Genomic DNA, 23,550 nt, shown 5'->3' on the forward strand with positions numbered 1-23,550 from the left:
TGTACAGAGACAGAAAACCATGCATCACCACTTCCAATGTCTCTAGAACCATGAGTCAATAGTATGATCATTCTAAGTAGACAGCAGATGACCTAGAACAATTTGGGAACACTGATAATCAGTAGAAAATTGGCAAACATTTCCTGGAGCAGAATCTAACGTTGCACAAGTATTAAAAAGGATTCCCCCTCCCCTCCGCCCCACAAAATGAATCCAACAATTAAATAACAGTATATTCTTGATTTAGATAAAGAGGGGAAACCTGATTCCAGTGTTGCAAAATCACCTATTGAAAATTTCTTATTTTGGAAGCAAATATAAAAACCATGAGTAAACAGAAGCTGCAAAAACCCAGCAATTATTTTTTCCTTAAACATACATTAGTGTTTAAGAGACTTGTCTGGACATTGGAGGTTAAGTTGTATCCATCTTACAACAGCATTACACAGCAGAAACATTCTGTTCGCAAGTCTTTACTGTTTTATTCTATGGTAGAAGGTGTTGTTGTGAACCTTTATATATACTCTGTAGCCATAATAAGCAAGAATTAAAAAGAATTAAAAGCATTACCAGAAGAGACATAAAATATACCAACCTCCTTCTCCCAGCTGTGTTCTTATGACCAAAATACTCTCCTCTAATAAACAAGCTAGTGGTGTGTAAATCTTCACACAAGGCACTGAAGGTGCAAAAAGTGTAACTCAGTTGGGCTCATATAGCTAAACAACAGCTATGTTATAGCAACATTATACATTTCCCCAAAGCATTATGGGATAACATGAAGTCACTCTTCTGCAAGAGAAGGATAAATAACACTTTCATTAAAATATCTTCTCCTGTATTGGGCAGGTCAAACCAGTTAATAGTGTTAATGATCCAGGTTCAGGAAAAGGAGGCAGTCTGAGAACACCCCACAGAATAGGTGTCCCAATCACAAAGTCTTCCATTTTTTTTTTAAAGTCTCTTTTTTGCTTTTTAAGGAGAGAGCCCTGCCACTTGGCTCCCCTTACATCTCAGTGCAGCCTAATCATATGCATAGCCAAAGTCAGTAGTGAGAGCAGGAGGGAGTGGGAGAGCTGGTGAGAGCCGCTGGCGTCTGTGCAAGCAGGACTGAACCATCCATGGCCCCGGGGCTGGGGTTCCACGGTGATGTAGCCATTGATGATGCGGATCCGGGGAGGAGGGTCAGTGGCACTGCAAGGCAAGTGGAGAAGAAAGTCAGTCCAGACTTTGCCCAGAACTCGCTGAAGCCCACACAGCAGGACACTGCTGGCCTCTGTGCCCCACCACCCATCTTCTGGGCACCGAAGACGCTGGGCATGGTCTCTCGTACTGGCCCCATGCTCATCAAAGTATTGTGCCTCCTAATGGCAGAAACTTGTCTCTCCCCTTCTTCAAGGGTGTGGGCAGCTCCCATGTCAGCTGATGTGCACAGAAGCCCTAGCCCAACTAAGTGTGAATCAGTTTTGAGGGAGAACATGGAATAAGCTGAGGAGGGTGGGGACTGCACTGAAGCACTGCCAGTGCTCAGACTTAACCAGGCAGCCTGATCTCTGGTCCCACGCAGGCAGGCAGGTGGGCAAGGTGACAGCTTTCCTAATACCCTCCAGCTTGCCTTTCAGCTAGGTAGAAAATAAGAACAAAACCACCTGTGCTGCAGAGGAGCATCGCTGCAGCAGAATTGCTCAGTTCAGCTCTACAAGAGTGAGGAACCTGCTTTCAGCTGAATCCATCTTCCCCTGCCATACTTCTCTATGTGCACCTTAGTCTGGACTAGACTCAATCCTATGCTGCATGTTACTTTCCACAAGTCAGGAATTACAAAGGATTTAAATGACATTCTCTAAGAAGAGAAAGAGACCCTGCCAGAAACACTTCCTAAATACAGAAATGTCACAGGGAAAAGATCATGGTGTCCCAAAGTATCTCTGGTAGTACTGAGGACCCTGAGCTAGTGATGAGCATGAACTGGGTGAGAGCCTACAGAATATTACGCTCCCATTATGGCAGCACATGGTGCAGGAGAGGACTTTCACTCTGTGGGCTGCTCACACCAACTGCCCAGAGCTGAGTGAGCTCCTGCAGTGTTGCAGTGCAGGCTGAGGCTCAGAAGAGACACAGGAGTATCTATACAAAGAGTTTTTCTCTTTAGACAATGGATTAAAGCCATGAGTGACACCACAGCTATAAGGCTGATGTGCACTCCAAGGCATGACGGCGCTGTGTGAAAATGGAGGACAAATTCTGATAAAGTTAAAAGCAAGTTTACCTGCCAAACACAACAGCAGAGTCATATTTCCTGCACCCAGTCCCTAACAGTTGCACTCCATTCTTGCCTTCTTTTGGCCAATTGCATAAAGCAGGAATGCTTTGGGAAATGGAAGGCAATTAGCATCCTCTTAAAAAACTTTCTCTGTGCAAACATCCCCGCAGGAGGTCTGAACAGAGAAGCCAGCACACAGCACAGCAAAGAAGTACAGCTGTCAGCCGATACATACATACAGGAGCATGAACCAAAGCAATTCAGCCAAATCCACCGCACAACTGCATGAGGTCACTCAAGCTGCATCTTTCACATTTTCACGCTGAGAGGTGTGAAGTTATAAATGGTGCAGGCTCATGCATCAGGGACCTGGGAGCACTCCCGTGACAAGGCACCCAGGGAGTTTGTGCTAGCAGGAGCCAGGGGTCCCCGGAGTGCCACCAGGTGGGGCTGTCTGCTCAGCACAGGGCCGCATGGGCCCCCAGATGCAGCAAGGGCCTGGCACCTGAGCAGGTTTCCAGCTCAAAGGATGACTTAATTGGTAGAGGAAGATAGGGAAGATTACAAACAAAAAGGAAAGGAGGTGTTTTCTGCTCCCATACTTATGTCATAGTTTCCTAAGCTGTCATCATTAGCTGTGCTTCTACTTCACTACTGTCGTGTAGTACTTGCAATCCGGTATGCTTCCCTGAAACATCTCCAATTCAGTCACAATAACACATCCTTCCATATTCTATCTCCTGAAGGCACTGATGCTTATTTCAGGGCACCCACTGATGCTCCTGAGCTTCACAAGAATAGCTGCACATGAAAAACAGAAGATGCTGGTGTGCAGTTAGGGTGAGAGCTTGGGCTGATAAGGACTCTAAATCATTAGTTGGTGTTGCAACTAAACAGATTGTCAACAGAAGCTCCAAAAACCTATTCACAAATAGCTGGTATCAACTAAATTAATAGAAATTAATGTAGTCCCTGGGCTCTCTCCCATCCCTGGAGACACTCAAGGTCAGGCTGGGTGGGGCTCTGAGCAACCTGACGTAACTGTAGGTGTCCCTGTTCATTGCAGGGGAGTTGGAGCAGACGGCCTTTAAGGGTCCCTTCCAACTCAAATGATTCTGTGATTCTATGAAATTAAATGTTACAGTAAAGCACAAGAGCAGATGTGAACAATATAATGACTTGTTGTATTGGCAAGTCTTGGACTGTGAATATGTCTGCCAGTGGGCATGCAAACCTCCATGTGCATTTGTCTCCCTTTACCCCCTAACTATGTACACTTAGACTGGAAGGAGGAGTAAAAATCGCTCTAGAAAAGAGGGAAAAGAGTTTGATCTAAAAAGTTTGACAAAGGCTGAATACTTAGAACAGAAAAAAAAAAAACAGCAGCTGGTGCACCTGTTTGCAGCAAATGTGTTACTCAAAACAGTGGTACAGCTGGGCCAAAGAGGCATGATAAAGCACAGCATAGGGGGTATACTCAGGATGTTGGGGACCAGGAAGAAATATGCTTTTGAGAGAGAAAAAAATGAAAGCAGAAACTTCAGTTTAAGAACTGCGTCTCTTCTCCATCACCATGACCTGTTTATTTATAGCACCACAAAAATAAAATGTTTTCAACCTGAGCATGGCAGAGATCATAGAATCATAGAATGGCCTGGGTTGAAAAGGACCTCAAAGATTATCGAGTCTCAACCCCCCTGCCAAGTGCAGGGTTGCCAACCACTAGACCAGGCCGCCCAGAGCCGCATCCAGTCTGGCCTTGAATGCCTCCAGAGACGGGGCATCCACAACCTCCCTGGGCAACCTGTTCCAGTGCGTCACCACCCTCTGAGTGAAAAACTTCCTCCTAACATCTAACCTAAATCTCCCGTCTCAGCTTAAAACCATTCCCCCTTGTCCTATCGCTATCTACCCTCACAAACAATCAATCCCCTTCCTGTTTATACGCTCCCTTCAAGTATTGGAAGGCCACAATGAGGTGTCCCCAGAGCCTTCTCTTCTCCAAGCTAAACAAGCCCAGTTCCCTCAACCTTCCTTCACAGGAGAGGTGCTCCAGCCCTCTGATCATCTTGGTCACCCTCCTCTGAACTCTTTCCAAGAGCTCCACATCCTTCTTGTGCTGGGGGCCCCAGGCCTGGACACAGTACTCCAGATGGGGCCTCACAAGAGCCAAGTAGAGGGGGACAACCACCTCCCTCTCCCTGCTGACCACTCCTCTTTTAATGCAGCCCAGAACATAGTTAGCCTTCCAGGCTGCCAGCACACACTGCTGGCTCATGTCCAGCTTCTCGTCCACCAGGACCCCCAAGTCCCTCTCCGCAGGGCTGCTCTCAAGGACATCTTCCCCCAGGTTGTATAAATACCTGGGATTTCCCTGGCCCAAGTGCAGCACCCTGCACTTGGCCTTGTTGAACCTCATTAGGTTCTCGTGGGCCCACTTGTCCAGCCTGTCCAGGTCCCTCTGGATGGCTTCCCTTCCTTCCAGTGTATCGACTGCACCGCTCAGCTTGGTGCCATCTGCAAACTTGCTGAGGGTGCACTCGATTCCATCATCTATGTCACTGATAAAGACATTGAAGAGCACCGGTCCCAGGACAGAGCCTTGGGGGACACCACTTGTGACCGGCCTCCACCCTGACACAGAACCATTTATCACAACCCTTTGGCTGCGACCAGCCAACGAGTTCTTAACCCACCGAACAGTCCATCCTTCAAATCCATACCTCTCCAATTTGGAGAGAAGGATGTGATGAGGGACCCTGTCAAAGGGTTTGGAGAAGTCCAAGTAGATGACATCCATCGCCCTCCTCCCATCCACAGATGCCGTCACTTCATCGTAGAAGGCCACCAGATTGGTCAGGCAAGATCTGCCCTTGGTGAAGCCATGCTGGCTGTCTTGGATCACCTCCTTGTCACGTATGTGCCTTAACATGTCTTCTAGGAGGATCTGCTCCATGATCTTCCCAGGCACAGAGGTGAGGCTCACTGGCCTGTAGTTCTCCAGGTCATCCTTTCTCCCTTTCTTAAAATTGGGAGCAATGTTTCCCTTTCTCCAGTCACCAGGGACTTCACCGGACAGCCATGATTTTTCAAATATGATGGAGAGCGGCTCGGCAACCACCTCAGCCGTCTCTCTCAGAACCCTAGGATGGATATCATCTGGCCCCATGGACTTGCATACATTCAGTTTCATGAGGAGGTCTCGAACTTGTTCCACTGTTACAGTGGGACAGAATCCGCTCCTCTTACCCACACCTTGAGGTTTAGGGTCCTGGCAGACACGGGGAGCCTGACCACCAGTGAAGACCGAGGCAAAGCACTTATTGAGTACCTCAGCTTTTTCCATGTTTGAGGAAGCCAATTCTCCATCCTCACTTATCAGAGGGGGAACACTCTCCTTGACTTGTCTTCTCTTGCCTATCTACCTGTAGAACCCCTTCTTGTTATTTTTCACATCCCTAGCCAAGTTTAGCTCTACCTGTGCCTTGGCTTTCCTGATCCTATCTCTACACATGCGGACAACAGCCCTACATTCCTCCCAGGCTACACAACCCTGCTTCCACTTCGCATACATTTCTCTCTTTTCCCTCAGTTTAAGCTGCAGGTCCTTGCTCAGCCATGCCGGTCGCCCGCCTCCTCTGCTCGATTTCTTTTGCTGGGGAACAGAGAGCTCTTGCGCTCTCAGGAGGGTGCCCTTAAAGAGCTGCCAGCTCTGCTCTGTTCCTACGCCCTTAAGGACAGTTTCCCAGGGGATCCCACCCAGCAGTTCCTTGAGCAGCCGGAAGTTCGCTCTCCTGAAGTTCAGGGTCCTGATTTTACTCTTTGCCAGGCCTGCATTCCTCCAGATCACAAACTCCACCAGGGCATGATCACTACAGCCCAGGCTGCCTCCAATCTTAACCCCTCTAATGCTCTCCTCCATGTTGGTGAGCACCAGGTCCAGTAAGGCTTCACCTCGGGTCGGTTCGTCTAATACCTGGACAAGGAAGTTATCCTCAACAGACTCCAGGAATCTGCTGGACTGTCTGCCGCCTGCCTTGCCGCTATCCCAGCAGATATCCGTGTGGTTGAAATCCCCCATCAGGACAAGAGCCCGTGAACGCAACACCTCCTGCAGCTGGAACAAGAAGGCCTCGTCAACAGGCTCTCCCTGATCAGGTGGCCTGTAACAGACCCCAACCACTAGACCTCCTTTACTGGACCGATCCCTGACTTTAACCCATAAGATATAAGAAGAGGTAGAATCAGGCCTGTGTGTTAACTGACACAAAGTAAACATTAAGCTTCACATTCAGCCACAGACCTAAGTATAGCTCATGAGGGAGAAGTAGGCTTTTTTTCAGGCTGCTATAATTCCTGTAGGTGAGAAAGCTCTTCTGGGTGAAAACTGCTGGGAGGATGTGAACCTTCTCCCTGCAACACTCTCCATTTTTCATCTTAACTCAATCATGCTTTGGACTGTCATCCCCATTTCCAGATCTCCAGTAATGCCTCAGGGTTCTCATGTTCTTTAGCACTGGAAGAATACAGAGACTGGAAATACTGCATAAATATTGTCCAAATGCAAGGAGCACATACGCTAGATATGAGTTTCCACATATGCAGCTGCTCTTGGATAAAGATCCAAGACTTTATGCAGTACATCTACCAGTGGACCCAGTCATCCGTGATTAAGAAAAGTACCATGTGCTTACAATCCCTCGAGCTCACATGCAAAATGTTTTAGGCAAGGCTTCCACTCATGTTATGCCTGATTTTCCACAAACCTGCAGGAAGAAGGAGTTTCATCACTAAAAGCACAAGCAGCCTTGTCTCAGCAAGAATCATGGTGAGGTGGGTCAGCTCCAACCCTCAGCATATATCTAGCTTCTGCAGAAGCTTGGCCTACTTCATTAATCAGTCCAAGCCAAAATCTGATTTGCATGACAAGCCCACCTCCCTTCCCAGCCATTAGCTACCTTTCTTCAAAGCGAACCCATAGGTCATTAAACTGTCGCAGACTTTGCTTCTTCTGCTGCTGCTGCTTCTTTTTGTACTTTCTCTCTACCTTCTCCAGCACATCGATGCCATCAGGGAGCAGCAGGTGAGGTAAGAGCTCTTCCTCCTCCTCTTTCTGGGGATGCAATGGCACTGGGAGCTCCTGGGATACTACATAGGGGCGATGTGCTGGTGAGGATGATGAAAAGGCTAACAAGGTTTTGGGGAGTTTTCCGCTGAAAGAAAGGAGGGAACATGGATAATGTTTGAAAGGGCTTTGAGGCAGAATCTTGGTACAGATATCATCAAGGCACATACGAAACAAATGTGTCTTCCAGATATAAAAGTATGGTTACTTTTCTGCCTTGTATCTCTATCTCCTTTTCCTGAAGTAAATATTCTGATCAAAACATTTGTCTTTAATGAAAAAAAAAAACTTTGGAAAAGAGGTAATCTGGGTCAAAAAAGAAGATGCAGTCTAGCTTGGGGCATAAAAGCAGTTGGGAATAACTTTGCATATCTACGAAGAGACAAAAGAGGAATCATTTTCAAAGTCAGAGGACATCAAACCATACTCCTCTAATCTGACTTCCAGCAGAACACAGTCCAGTTGGTTCCTTCCAGCAGTTCCTGTCCTGATGGGGATGAAGGGCAGGGATGGGACAACTAAGGCACACCAAGACCCAGTCCTCAATCAACGACTCTCACTGGAAGAGAAGGCAAGCCACGAGCTAGTCCACAGACTATGGTCTTGTTTGCAGAAATGCATCTTGAAAATGATTATCTTAGAAGGAAATTGATCAATATACCATTAAGCAATTTTTTGGACCACTTAGTCTGCAACCAACTGCGAGTAGACTAGTGATAGCAGCATCAAGGCCGCTATCATAGCATTTTCTCTTTCATGAAGCCGGGTGGTACAAAGTAGTGAATACTACGTATAAATACTATGTATTTATAAAATATTGATTGGGGGCATTTCTGAGACCTATGAAACCAGGAATAAACTCACTACTGTTGTACTTACTTCTAGTGTAAACATGTATTGTCTCCATGCTTCTCTGCAAAAGAAGATAATGTTGTCCTGCCATTCAGATAAGCTTATCGATGAACGTGAACTGGTTGCTTCTAAGGATTGTTTAAGACAAGTATGGAGGTCCATATGTGTGGTGGGGTGGTATGGTAAGAGGCTGAGTAATTACAGCACTACTACAATGCAGACATGAGCTTTGCATGCGCTTATAGCTAACAGTGAGGGAGTAGGAGTTAGGAGTCAGGCCTTTAGCTTTCAAGTTGCACAGGTCCCAGATTTAAAAATGTCTGGTTTAGGCTGGTAGCATTATCTGAAAGTTCAAACATGCTGCAGTCAGACTATATGTGTACACCAGTTCTCACACATGCCAAGTCTGAGAAGCCTTTGGCACAGTCCCTGATAACTTCAAGGCCTTTGACATGGTCCCCATAATATCCTTCTCTCCAAATTGGAAAGATATGGATTTGACAGGTGCACTGTTTGATGCCTGAGGACGTCGTTACAATATCACACCCAGAGAGTGGTGGTCAATGTCTCAAGGTCTGGATGGAGATTAGAGACAAGTGCTGTCCCTCAGAGGTCAGTACTGGGATCAGTGCTCTTCAGCATTTTCATCAGAGACATCAACAGTGGGATCGAGTGCGCCCTCAGCAAGTTTGTGGATGACATTAGGCTGTGTGGTGCAGTTGACACACTTAAGGGACGAGATGCCATCCAGAGAGACCCAGACAGGCTCAAGCACTGAGCCCAGCAGAACTTCATGAGGTTCAACAAATCCAAGCGTAACTTCTGTACCTAGGTCATGGCAACCCCCACTATCAGTACATGCTGGGGGATGTAAGTATGGAGCACTGCCCTGCTGAGAAGGACCTGAGGGTACTGGTGGAAGCAAGCTGGACAAGAGCCAGCAATGTGCCTTCGCAGCCCAGAAAGCAAGCTGTATCATGGGCTGCATACAAAGAAGCGTGGCCAGCAGGGCGAGGGAGGTGATCCTGCCCCTCTGCTCTGTGCTGGTGAGACCTCACCTGCAATACTATGTCCAGATGCGGAGTCCTCAGTTCAGGAGAGACATGGACCTGTTGGAGCGTGTCCAGAGGATGGCCACAAAAATTATCCAAGGGATGGAATACCTCTCCTATGAGGACAGGCTGAGAGATCTGGGGCTGTTCAGCCTGGAGAAGAGAAGTCTCTGGGAAGAGCTGAGAATGGCCTTCTAGGATATCTAAAGGAAGTCTATAAGAAGGAAGAGGACAGACTCTTCAGCGGGATCTACTGTGAAAGGACATAGGAAGATGGATTCAAACTGAAAGAGGAGAGTTTTAGGTTGGATATAAGAAATAAGATTTTTATGGTAAGGGTGGTGAGGCACTGGCACAGGTTGCCCAGAGAGGTGGTGGGTGCCCCGTCCCTGGAGACAATCAAGGTCAGGCTGGATGAGGCTCTGAGCACCTGATCCAGCTGTAGATGTCCCTGTTCACTGCAGGGGACTTGGACAAGATGGCCTTTAAGGGTCCCTTCCAATTCAAGTGATTCTACGGTTCTATAAGCCCAAGAGGTCACTCAGTCAAGATCCCAGATATGGCTGTCAGGGCTATTCTAACACAGTTTAGTGTGAAAGGGATGTTTCAAAGAAACAATCAGCTCCACCCTGGTGACTCAAGCTCTGTTTCACAATACTTCAAGCAGGCAGCATCTCCCTACCCATACTACAAGACAGCCTGCAGGCAGCCTCCTATCAAGTCTTTGCTTTCCTCGCCCACAGTTCTCTTCTGTGTTTGGAATAGAGATTCTCTCTCTTTTCATGTTCACAAGTTTCTTGCACAAACTTACATGCTCAGTCCACTCTGAACACACAAAGCACAACACAAATATCTAAATGATCTATAGACTACTTTATAAAGATAAGAGATGCATAAGTTTTTTTTTAACAGGACAAAGTTGGAGACTGGATAGTGCAGAAACATGGTTTCAGTCAGCGAAGCCTTCCCAGCATTACAGAGTGTTTCTTTTCTGTCCTGCAGAGCCATGGAGACCTATAGGTCCAGTATACATGTTTTGGCATAGCTGGTGTTTTCAAGCTAGTGAACACATCTCTTTGATAGACAGTAAAGAAGGTCCACCCTGAAAGAGGGTAAGTGAGATCGCGGACTGCAAAATCAGGGAGGAAGTAGATGGAAAATGAAAAGAGCATTATCTTATTTCCTTCAAGGAAAATCACGTGTGGTGAGCTTTATGTGACAGAGACTGGTGCAGAATGGTTTGTGGGCTACTCATTCCTCTCAGAATCCTTGTGATAGTCATAGTATTACTTTATCACCTCTGAGGTGTCACGATACTTCAGCTTTCCTCCGTAACATCCTCATCTTCACCAACCTTCATCTTCCCTTTACTGATCGACACACATCCTGTCTTCTCTGGGGACATGATTTATCCCTTTAAAAGTCCTCTGATTATGGTTCCCTTACTTTGATTTTTCTTCACTGTGTCTGTCCTTTTATCGATGGAAATCTCTGAGAGGGCACCACTACCCCTCCTCTGTAGATAAGACTACCTTATTGCCTGCAACCTCCTCTACCACCTATGTGGCCAAGAAAATGCTGGAATATTGCTACAGGCACAGCAAGAACAATCTCCAAACTGCATGGCCAGCTGTTTATTTAGATACCTGCAGCCTCAGAGCACCATGAACAACAGATACTCATGTACATAACCTCTTCTGCAACACTGCCTACAGGTGATTCTTCCAGAGACCCTCTGAGCAACTGCTGGAACAGGCATACAGATGCAGAAATGCTCTCATCTTTCCCCACGGACATTGACATACTCTTGCCATGGGTCTTTCCCCTCAAATGTTCTCCTCCTATAGATCTCACTTTTTTCTTGAAACTCTTTGCTACCAAGTCATTCAGAAATGTTAGCACATTTTTTTTTTCAAAGAAAACACTACAGTGTCATTTTCTTCAAGTTGCTTACTCAGTCAGCTTTTAAGCCAATGCACTTTTTTTTTTTTCAAAGAAAACACTACAATGTCATTTTCTTCAAGTTGCTTACTCAGTCAGCTTTTAAGCCAATGCTCCAGGAAAGACCTTCTGTCCAGTACCCCTAATAAGGTGTCTTATTAGTGACAAACTGAGTCCTTACGAAGGCACAGAAGGTGCTGGCAGGACAGTGAACTCCGATGACGCGGTCAGAGGAACCAGGTACCTAGCTGCCCTGAGTAACATTGATACCCACCTCCCTGATATGTGAAGATCTAGCCTTCCTTCCCACAGTCATCTGCCTTACACCTTACACCTTTTCCTTACACTTTCCTTACACCTACCTCTTTACAGAGAAGCAGACTCATAAAATCATATAATTGTGGAATGGTTTGGGTTGGAAGGGACCTTAAAGCCCACTCAGTTCCAAACCCCTGCTGTGGGCAGGGATGACATGCACCAGCTCAGGCTGCCCAGTGTCCCATCCAACCTGGCCATGAGCACCTCCAAAAGTGGGACACTCACAGTTTCTCTGGGCAGCCTGTGCCAGGGCCTCATCGTCCTCCGACTAAAGACTTTCCTACAAACACCTAATCTAAATCTCTCCTGTTTAAAACAGTTCTCCTTGTCCTGTCAGCTATCTAACCATTGATAAAGTTAGTCTCTATCTTGTTTATAAGCTCTCTTAAATATTGGAAGGCAGTGAGTTCTCCCTGGAGCCTTCTCTTCTCCAGGCTGAACAAGCCCAGCTCCCTCAGCCTTTCTTCACCAGAGAGGTGCTCCAGCCCTCTGAGCATCTTCATGGCCTCCTTTGGACCCACTCCAACAGCTCCACATCCTTCTTGTGCTGGAGGCACCAGACATAGATGCAGTAATGCGGGGGGGCCTCACGAGGGCAGAGTAGAGGGTGATGACCCTCTCCCTCTCCCTGCTGCCACCTCTCTGCTGATGCAGCCCAGGATACTGTTGGCCTTCAGAGCTGCAAGCACACACTGCTGGCTCATGTCCAGCTTTTTCTTTCCAGAGAGATTGTCCAGGAGGGAAATGGGTGCTTCAGTGACTCTCAATCACTAACGCACTTTGCCTTTTTTTGGTGGTACTGGTTCTAATACAGGTGCTTGGTTGGATCAACTTAATGTGCTTGTCCCTTCCTGGGTCTTGACCGTTACTCACACCATCTCCTTCTTCCAGTCCCAGAGCCTCATATCTGTTGCATAAGGACACTTTGGAAGCAAAAGAGAGACTCCTCCTGCTCCTAGCAGAGATGAGAAGATTTTCTTTATTCTCAAGTATATATTGAGCTCTCGTTATATTTTAAGAAGCTGATATAGCTGTTTTTAGGAATATCTAAACAAAGAATGTTCTTAAAAACAAAAAAGATGACAAAAATATGTTTTTTTATCATCCCCATAGAAACTGATACACTGAGTTGCCTAGCATTACTTCAGTACTGCAGGATCATGAAGTCTTGCATGGAAGCACAGAGGTCTTATCTTTGTCAAATGACATACTCATTGGTGGAAACAGGGTCAGGGGATGCACTGATGTACTTATGGGGATGTGTCTGGGCTAGATAATGCTTCAGTGCAAGCAGACAATGTCAGCAATCATAGCAAAAATCTGGCCTGGCACAATTTGAATTTCACGGTCTGAAAAAGGCAGCAGAAGTGCTGCAATGAGAAAGGTGAAGCAATCACAGCAGGAGAAGAGTATTTGTTATTACTTTGCACCACATCTTACTGGAGCCCCTGGCATAGTGCAAGACTTTGCATGTGCCCCTGGACAATCCACATAAAAGAAAAAAGTTCACTGTTAATCCTAAAAGCCCTTTATCAGAAATGTGAGGAAGGAGGAACAGAGATGCAAGCACTGAGGGAGGGAAAGCATGCTTGGTGCAGAGGACGAAAGAGAAACAGTACCATAATTGGGATCAAACATTTTTTCCACTGTGGTCTTTTAGCAGTGACTCCTAGAGAAGAATGGAGGTATCTGAGGGATGCAAGGGCACTTGTTTGGCAACAGACTGGAGGTGGGGGAGAAGAGCATTGCAGAGTCTAAGCAGGTGGCAGGTAGTTCAGAAAGCATAGGTAATCCTCTGCAGAGTACGGAAATTATTTGGCATTCTATAGTAACTGAGATCACGAAGATAAAGGCACCCAGTGAGAGAGAGCTGGGGGGAGATTAAGAGGATAACCCAAAGGACAGCTACAAGACATACCAGAACAGCAAGTATCCTGGCTTATAAATGCAGGAAAGAGCAGAGGATGTGAGAGCTATTACTCATGGTGGGGACTGACTGGTAAGAAATTAGGTGGACTCTAGACAGCCAGATTCAAGGCTGAGAGTAATACGGAAGAATCAAAAATAGCAGTATAAGAGAAAGAAAGTGTTAATAGGCAAGGTGACTGAACACTTAGAAGGGATGAAGGAACACATAGGCCTGTGTGATGAGGCACCATCCAGATCTGCTGAACCAAGAACGCATATTCTATGGAAGGTGGTTTAAGAGTTAAAAACTTAGAATAAAAAAATGTTTATTTTATCCAAAAAACATACAGGCCAAAACAAACAAAATCCTGTTTCCTACCAGGCTTATGGAAAAGTAAGCTGCTTGGGAGGACAGAATGAGCTGGCTCACTGTTTAGTATAGCCACTACCTCTTCATGGTTGTTTACAAACCCACCCTCCCAACAAAAGCTCAGCTACAATAAAAGCATGCATTACTTGTTGATGGCTTGTCCAGCTGGAGTGTGCTCTACATCATACCCTTCTCTCCTCAAAACATCAATGACTGTGTTGTTGCCCATGAAGTGACCTGCAGTTAAGAGAAAAATGAAATCAGAACTTAAGGAGCAAGGGGGAAGAGAGAGAAGGGCAGCAAATTCCTTCTTGATTACAGGAGGTGGTCACATTCAGAGCATGCAGTATTTTATCACTTCACACACCAGAAACTCAGTATCTCTAACAAGGGATTGTTGAATCTTCACAAGCTCATTTAACGTAACACATTCTGCACTTCTGAAATACAGATGTGATTGAAAAGCTGCCCCTCATTGAGCAGACTGGTACATCCTCATGCCGCTGTAGATTTCTTGGTACAATAAGGGATAAAGCCATGAAAAACCTGTTCAGGAGCAAGCAACCAGCCTACGACTGGCGGTGGTGCAAACTAGGTCAACATCTGCCCTCAACATTTGCATCATTCTAGCATCTTCATGCCATAAGAACACTAAATGAGATGTCAATCAACATCATTAATAATTTTAAAATGATTAAGAACCATATAACTGCAGAAAACAAAAACAGCTCTGAAGCCATTGACTTAGGTCAGCCCTTTTGGTTCCTTCATTATAAGCCACTGGGGGAAAAAATCCAATTCAGTTGTGTTAAGAAAAGTTTGGGAAGGACTTAGCTAGCTCTGCTCCAATTCTGTGATTTATGGCTCTGCTCCATCTTCAGACAGATGTGATGGCTGTTCAGCCTGTAATTTGGCACCATAATGAACAAATGATTGCACAAGCGTACAGGGATTCTGAAGGACTCTATGCTCTGCATGCTGACTGACATTCACAATCACTCTAGCACCTCATCAGACAAGGCTGCTGAGAAGCAACAGAGGCCTGGCACAGGCCCTTATAAATCTAGGTTTTTTGATAACATTTTTCAATTTAACAGCCTATATTAATTAGTATTAGCCTTGAGCAAGTGCCTTAATAAAGAACTCTCTTGCTCTTATAGATGTAAGCAGTACTAACACTGGTACCTCCAGAAAAAATATTTTCTGCTAATATTCTTCATAAATACATATGAATTAAACAACCAGAATGATTCCAACAGACAGGAAATGCAAGGAGATAGGAAGCAAAGTACAGTGGTGACACTTACCCAAGGAATTTATGATTTTTCGGGGCAAAACAGAATGGATGAACACAAATACAAAATTCCAGTTTCTTAGGACACAATAGCAAAAGGCATATGAAATAACAGCTTAAAGCACAATATTTGGATGGTATCACTTGAGCACAAGTATTTACCAAAACAAAGCTTCTACAAGAGCTGAAGCAATCAAACATATCTAGCTCAAATGAAATTTTTCAATGTAGCAATGCAATATGCACATAACTCGCACCATACTTTCTTGCCTAATAACTACATTTTCCACGAACTCCTCAGTCTTAACTTTTGTTTTCAGAAAAAGCAAAGCTTGACTTTGATGTGGACTTAATTTAACACTGCTGGTGCCTGCTGTGTACTAATGTTTCAGCCTCAGGTCCTGTTAATATGTGGAAAGTGAGAATTCCATCATATCAGTGAAGAGACCTGATGTGGGGAACATTAGCGACTGTCACTAAACTTTGTAATCAAGTAAAAGTAGCCATTGGAAGTTCAACATTAGGTTCATAAGGCGCTGAACTTTGTTGTCATCTCTCACCTTTAAAGGGGAGAAGTGATTCATTCACCATTCTCCAGAGTCCCATGGCTCCAGGCTTCAGAGAAACTGGCACCTCCAAAAGCGTGATTAACCCTCTTGTGAGACTGGAGTGGGATAACTCATGCACTAAGAAATGCCTTTCTACTGTTGAAGACTGAAGCAGTATGTAGAGTAAGCTCAGACTAGGTACCCTTCTCAGTCAGGCAGCATTAAACAAGCTGAGTCCCCTCTGCAGCAGTGAAAGGAAGTGCCAAGGCTCTGAATTCTTATTGTCCTAAAAGAAGTCCTTCCGGAGAAAGGAGTCAAGGCACAAAGCAATCTACATGACAATCTCTAGTGATAAATAACTATCCTTAAGCCAGTTTAAGCACTTAGGGGTCCCACACATTTCAAGAGAAAGCAACAGAACATCTGCTCACATCTCACCATCAAATTCACTACCTCCCTTCAATCTTCAGTTCCCATTGCTCGCAGTAGCAATTTAGACCGGTATTTAGGAAATGACTATGGCACATGGATGAATCCCATTTCCATCCACAAACATGGTCAGGTGATCTCCTGAAGCAAAGTCTTCATCTTTTAAATTTGACATAGTCGTTAAGAAAATCTTTTATATCATACTTGTGTACGAGCCTTCACAAGGGAGCCTTTGCAATGCAGTAAGTTATGTCTACATGACAAGGGAGCAGGGTGTGCTAAAATTGTGTAAAACACAACAGGTCAAATGAACAAATCATGTAAAACACACATGCATATAAATACATACAGGCATATGATATGAAATTGCTCAGAAGACATGACCAATCAGGAACAGCTCAGGTTGGGCACGTGAAAGGATTATGAGATGTCAGTGTTTCTCCATCAAAAAGACGTGTCATCCACAGTCCATTAGACAGATCTGGCCTGGGGCCCAGAGGACTTACAGGCTCAACCTGAGTGTGGTGTAAAATCAAAACACAACAGAAGGGTGAAGGTTTCAGGTACAGGACCTCTCTGATCTCAGGTAGGACTTTCACCCTTTTTCTGGGCCCTTACATAAAAAGTGCCTGGTGGTATGCGAGAGACCTGATCACCAAAAGCAACTGGAAGAAAGATGAGAGAGACTGACACTCCTATCAAGCAGCTAGACTGTAAGGGAGAATTAGCCCAAAGCCATATGACAGGGAGTAGGCCTGTTTTCTGTTTTAGCCTAATACACTTGAATGCCCTTCAAAAGAAAAGCCCCAGGCCCTGTTCCATCAGAAGGCGTGCTCTTTTCTTTCTGTACACAGCCCTGCATTATCCTCACACCACTAGGTGAAGAGATGCCTCTGAGAGGTCAATTTAATCAGGCATTGGGGTGGGGAGCCAAGAATCTCTATTCTTCTGTTTTCAAGCTCAAAGAAAAACTAAGAAGCTGTTGTGTGCATCAGCTCAGCCATGCACTCTTCTGGAGAATAAGACCTCTGCCTTTAATCTGAATTGAAAGGAGATGGCCTGCAGGGACTGCAACAAGCAATATGCCAAAACAGCCATGCTGTAAGACTAACACGTGCTTGCAGATTGGTCCACGTACTCAAACATGCACTGAGCACACCTGAACTCCCTCCAAAGCAAAACATGATCCTGCAGAACACAGGCTACTACTGTTGTCAAAGATTACTATGAAATGTATGTCTCTTACTTGCAGCTTTTACTACCAGTGCACATGGAGATATTTTCATATAGGTGACTCTGCTAGGTTTGCTGGTTTCAGCAGAGCCTTCTGAACTCAATTTTCAGCAATTGTGAGGCTCTAATGTTTTCAAATCTAGCCAAATGAACAAGGAAAGACTGCACAAGAGAAGTTCAGTTTCTGTTCCAGACTTCTTACTTTTCATATATTTTAAAACTGAAGGAAACTGTTCTCTGAATTTCAACCAAATGCTGTGGTTCAAGATGATACACTGATTTCCTTCTCCTTCTTTAAAAGTCATGTAAAAGGGAAGCCCCTAAGAACACGTAATTCTTCATGTCTGATGTGTTTTCCTTAGTAGAAAATCAGTACTTCTCATCTGCACCACATTCAGGCCAGGAACACAAGATATACTAGTACCTCAAGACAATAAATCACCAGACATACTTAAAGAGACAAAAATGTTTGTTAGGAAACCTGATCTGAATTGCTGCTCTTCAAGAAGTGGTGGGAACAGCTACAGCACATGATCGTAACAACGCAACCACAGAATAGCCACTGGGACACGCTAAAGCAGAATGTTTATCTCTCTGATAGGCTGGGAGTTCTCAGATGGTTGCAGAGACTATATGGGTCACTGAAACAAATATTTTCAGTAAGGTTTTAAAGCTACAGCTCTTCCAATTATTTCAGAGCAATTTGAAATATTTTAGAATAAGCTTCCTAGAAATGCCTGTGGGAAGGATCATATGCTATCTGCCTTCCTAGACTGCTTCCAAGAATGGCATGTATTCGATTAACATGCCTCAGAAGAAGACATCTGTAGGTGTCTAGATTGAAGTTACTGGCCTGTGGAAAAGGCATGATATGAGCCTGCTGACTATGCTATACATGAATAAAAAAAGAGAAACTTCAGTAAAAATTATCACTTGACTGTGAGTCACACAGGAGAGCAGCTTGCTCATCCCTCTCTGTGAGCCTCTCACTGCAGTATTCTTCTGCTCTTTCAGAGGTGGACACCTTGCAAAGCTAAAATGAGTTCCCACTAAACATAGCACTTAGGACTCAACAACTGGGGAGGCAGAAAGTACTCTCCCATTGGACTCAGTGGGCAAAGAAGAAGAATACCAATCACATAGAGGTTTTACTGACAGAGATTATCATGCCGTGTCTGAAGCAGTCATACTACAGCAGCAAAATAAGAGAGTTCTTAGCTTTGCGTACCCATGCTATCAGCAAACTTAGTTTCTAAAAGATTCTATGCAAAATTGGAAGTGGCCTCATGTAGTAGAAAAGAATGTTGTTATCCACTAAGCAGATATGGGAGGAGCTGTAGAGAGTGATAAAGTCTCCCCTTAGACTCCTCTTCTCCAGACTGAACAATCCTGATTCCCTCAGCCACTTTCCATAAGAATTGTATTTGATATAGGATGCTACTGACAGAAAGAAAAGATGCTTGCCAGGACCAAACTAATCAAACATACACTGGAAGAGACCACAGAATCATAGAATTGTAGGGGGTCAAAGAGACCTCTGGAGGCCATCTAGTCTAACCCCGTGCTAAAACAGGTTCCCTACAGTAGGTCGCACAGGAAGGTGTCCAGGCGGGTTTTGAAAATCTCCAGGGAAGGAGATTACACAACTTTTCTGGGCAGTCTGCTCCAGTGCTCTGCCACTCCCACAGTAAAGAAGTTCTTCCTCATGTCCAGATGGAACTTCATGTGTTCCAGTTTGTGCTCACTGGCCCCTGTCCAGTCACCAAGCACCATCAGAAAGAGCCTACCTGGAAAACTGCGTGACAGAAAAGGACCATGATGTGCTGCTGATGGACAGTCAGCTGAATATGAGCCAGCAGTGTTCCCAGGTGACCAAGAAGACCAATGGCATCCTGGCTTGTATCAGGAATGGTGTGGTGAGCAGGACTAGGGAAGTAATCCTGCCCCTGTACTTAGCAGTGGTGAGGCCCCACCTGAAGTACTGTGTTCAGTCTTGGGCACCTCAATACAGAAAGGACACTGAGGTGTGGGAGCAGATCCAAAGAAGGGCAACAAGACTGGTGAAGAGCTTGGAGAACATGCCCTGTGAGGAGTGACTGAAGGAACTGCGGCTGTTTAGTCTGGGGAAGAGGAGGCCCAGGGGAGACCTTACTGCTCTCTTCAAATACCTGAAAGGTGATTGCAGGGAGTGCGGGGTTGGTCTCTTCTCACTGGTGACAGGTGACAAGACAAGGGGAAATGGCCTCAAGTTGCCCCAGGGGAGGTTGGATATCAGGAAAAACTTCTTTCCAGAAAGGGTTGCTAAGCACTGGAACACCTGGGGAGGTGGTTGAGTCACCATCCCTGAATGTGTCTAAAAACTGTTTGGATGTGGTGCTCAGGGACATGATTTAGCAGTGGTTGTTAGCATTAGGGTAGTATGGTTTGGTTGTGGTTGGACTTGATGATCTTGAAGGTCTTTTCCAACCTGAGCAATTCTATGATTCTATGATCCTCTTACACCCACCCTTTAGATATTTATAAGCATTGATAAGATCCATTCTCTGTCTTCTACAGGCTGAACAGTGCCAGATCTCTCAGCCTTTCCTCATATGGGAGATATTCCAGGCCCTTCACCATCTTTGTGGCCCTCTGCTGGACTGTCTCTAGAAGTTCCCTGTCTTTCTTGAACTGGGGAGCCTACTGGACACAGTATTCTAAATGGGCACAACAGAGTGAGAACACCACCTCCCTTGATCTGTCAGCCACATTCTTTTTAATGCATCCCATTCAAACTATCCTAGAAGAAGTAGAAAAGAAAAACACTTATCCTTGGTGCTCAGAAATCCAGGGAGAAATTTGACCTTTTAAGGACAAGTTGAGTAATTTTAAAGCAGACAGTTGTCTCTCCAGCGTACAAGCCCACAAACAACACACGCTTCCTCCTTCTATCAGTACTTTCCAAGTAATGAGAAGTTCAGGTATAGGAACACAAACCAAAGCATCAAAAGCACAGTACTCTTGTAAGTGTAATGTTGTCAGGAAAAGGAACTGAGGAAAATTAAAAGTGTGGCGATGGTCCAAAGGGTGTTGTAACTCAACTTAAAGTCTCCCCACTTCTCAGGTGAAGGAGTATAAGTATGCTGCATCATACTTCTGCATATGTGTAGGTCAAATCCAATGCAAGCAGCTCTCCCATGCCCCCCATCTTGCTGAGAATGCAGACTTCCAAACATAATCCTCCTTGTCATTACCTGTAAGCTGAAACATTGGTCCACAAATGTTGAAGTTTTACTCCACTAAGGCCAGAAGGTAAGAGTTTGCTTTCAAAAAAACATTATTTCCTTCGCATTCCTTTTTTAGTATAACATCTTCATCAATAGTACTTCACTACTCTCAATCCAAATGGGAGAATCTTGTGGGCAGGACAGTGAGAGGGACATTCAGCTATGCCTGGGAAAAAAAAAATCACTAGATATGGAGAAGCTTAAAGAAAGCAACCTCAAATCTACATCCATCCAGGAAGAAACAAAAAATAACCTTCATTTCTTTTAATACGTAATGTGCTTTGCTAATTAGTTCACATAAATGCAATTACTAGGATTTATTTTCCACATTTGTTTATAACAGAATCATGCATATATGAAATAGTTGATGATGAAGGCCTTGCACAATATAAGAACACTGAAAGAAAAATAACCCTTAAAAGTTACAATTTCATGAGCCAATATGAAGCTAATTTTTCTTAGTGCTAGAGAACAATACACTAATCCATGATTCCACAATTAAGAATTTATCTACCAGACAAGAGTTTCCTAGGTCTCTTAAATTTGAGATCTAAGTATATTTGGTTCCACGGACTCCTACTTTTACTTTTCCACAAAATCAAGCCTCCTAATATCTACCAAAATAGCAGCAGGAAAAAAAAAGTTTTCTATTGATCATAAGGCCAAATTTGAACCAAAGTTAACATAAGGAAAAATTTTCAGCATCATATGGTATGTTTTGTAAAAACTGAGTTACAAAAAATAGCTTCTGTTCAGGTAGCCTTTGCCATAAGGTCTCTATCTATGCTGGCTTTTATTAACAATTTTCCACTACTGAAGCTCCAGCTTCATTAGGCAAGGAATCATAGAATCACCAAGGTTGGAAAAGACCTACAAGATCATCTATTCCAACCATCCACCTATCACCAGTAGTTCTCACTAAACCATGTCCCCCAACACAACGTTTAAACAATCTTTGAACACCTCCAGGGTTGGGGACTCCACCACCTCCCTGGGCAGCCCATTCCAGCGCCTGACCACTCTTTCAGAGACACTTACGTGGCTGATTTTGTTAGCAGGCAGTATTATCACAGTAAAGGAAGGAAATAGCTACATCTCAGCTACAACTCTCAAAAGTCACCGTTGCTACTGGACCCGCTCCTGTTCCACACAAGCGATTCCTTTCCCCCAGAACAGGTAATACGGGCTTGAAATTCCACAAGCTTAAGAACACATTATAAGATGAAAAGACTCCCTACTGGGCAACAATGGGTAAATCTCAGCCCAGAGAAGAAGCTGATTGTCACCAAACTGTCAGTACACAAGCAGAAACAACACACAGCTGTTTCACCTGGTTGATTTTGACAGTTTCACTCATATGTTCCAACGGAGGTTTGCAAAAATGCAAAAGCTTCCCTCATTTCATGTGTCAGAGATGTCAGGATAAGTGCCCTTTATGTGAACTCTGGAGCTTTGGATGTGGATCCTGTCTCCACACACCGTCTATGCCCTTTGGGGTTGTTGTTCCAATAAACCCTGTCATTAGCATGCTGCAGGCTCAGAAGTTACTAAGGAAAACAGTCTCAAAACTTCAGGCTTGTATCTGGCATTCTCAGATTACAGAGGTATAGGCACACCTTCAGGGACTCGGCCTTTCTGCTCACCCAAAGAGGCTAAAATGACGCTGCATTCCAACGACAGAAAAAGAAAGCAGGCGATCAGTAAGTTCTTTGTGCCCAGGGAGAAGCAAGGTGGCTCGAAACGGCTCACTTAATCTGTTTTATCGCTGTTTCAGCTACCTGCCCCTCCCCTCATTTTTGTTCTCTGCCAGGATCTGCCAAGGTTCAGCTTCACTTGCATTTTTTTCTGAGCTTCCTCATTACACATTTCAAGTCCTTTACAAAAGGTGTGTATATGTTCATGTTTTCTGGGCATACCCTCATCTCCAGTTTCCAATCTGCTGATGCCAGGCTTAAAGTTTCTATGTTGGTTTCTGAACTCTTGCTGAATTTCAAGGGCAAATTACATGCCATTTACCCTGATTTTTCAGGTATAAACAACTGCTTAGCTAGACAGAGAAATCCTGGGATTAGCATTGTTGATTATTTTTATGAATACTAGTAACATGTCTTTTCTCCATTCTAGTATTTTCCAGAGACCATAAATATACCTCCTCTTGCATAATTTCCCACGGCAAAAAGCAAGACAGAAGAGAAATGACATGACATAACAGCAAACAGCTCTACATGGAAATGACATCACTTTAAACAACATTCCATACAGAGACTCAGCACAATACCAACTCTTCCTCAGGAAGATGTTTTCTTTTTTTTTTCACCCATATTATTTTGAGTTTTTGTGACTTAAGAAGCAAAAGAAAAAGCAACACATATGCCCATCTGTCCAGTGCTCTTGGCTCCTGAGGCTGACACATAACCGGGCAGTCCCCCAAATCCCAAGGACAGCCTCAAAACCTAGGAAAGTTGAAAGAAGCCATCTGGTGGACTTTGATATGCGATCACATGTTCTCTGTTTTCCTTGTCCAGAGGCAATTGCTATTCTACAATGATGCACAAATCCTTAACGGTGACTCAGGGGTGGCATCTGGGCTGTCTACAATTTCCTCATGAATAGGAGTGGAAAGGGAGAATCTCTTTCTTTCCAGTGACCAATGATAGGAGCAAAGAGCTTAAAGCTGTATCGGGGGAAGTTCAGACTGGATTTTAAGAAAAAGTTCTTGACTGAGAGTGGTCATGCACTTTAAATAGGCTCCCCCAGGAAGTAGCCATGGGCCCAAATTTGTTTGGACAAAGCTTCATATATATGGTTTAACTCCTGGGTTCCCCTGTCTAGAGTCAGAAGTTAGACCTGATGGCCCTCATGGGTCTCATACAACACAGGATGTGATATGATCCTGTTCTATGATTCTGTTTCTTCTTGTTGGATTCCATGTTAACTATCTGAGAATTAAC

General features: G+C 44.6%; 1 protein-coding gene across 5 annotated transcripts in view; it reads right to left on the bottom strand.

Moving 5' to 3' along the window:
- The window catches only part of TRABD2A (TraB domain containing 2A), a 92,542-nt gene that overhangs the window by 7,846 nt on the left and 61,146 nt on the right, over positions 1 to 23,550 (bottom strand). For 2 of the 5 annotated variants that reach the window (XM_021381109.1, XM_021381108.1), the window contains 3 exons: positions 13,976 to 14,066; positions 7,222 to 7,476; positions 10 to 1,194 (listed from right to left, as the gene is read on the bottom strand). In XM_021381109.1, the coding sequence (XP_021236784.1) occupies positions 1,014 to 1,194; positions 7,222 to 7,476; positions 13,976 to 14,066 (527 nt within the window). In that variant the 3' untranslated portion in view covers positions 10 to 1,013. Of the gene's footprint in view, positions 1 to 9; positions 1,195 to 7,221; positions 7,477 to 12,424; positions 12,507 to 13,975; positions 14,067 to 23,550 lie in introns of those variants that run through there. The other 3 variants (XR_002433485.1, XR_002433484.1, XM_021381110.1) reach the window with 3 other exon arrangements.

Source organism: Numida meleagris, chromosome Z (genome assembly GCF_002078875.1).
Source record: "Numida meleagris isolate 19003 breed g44 Domestic line chromosome Z, NumMel1.0, whole genome shotgun sequence".
Taxonomy (NCBI): Eukaryota; Metazoa; Chordata; class Aves; order Galliformes; family Numididae; genus Numida; species Numida meleagris.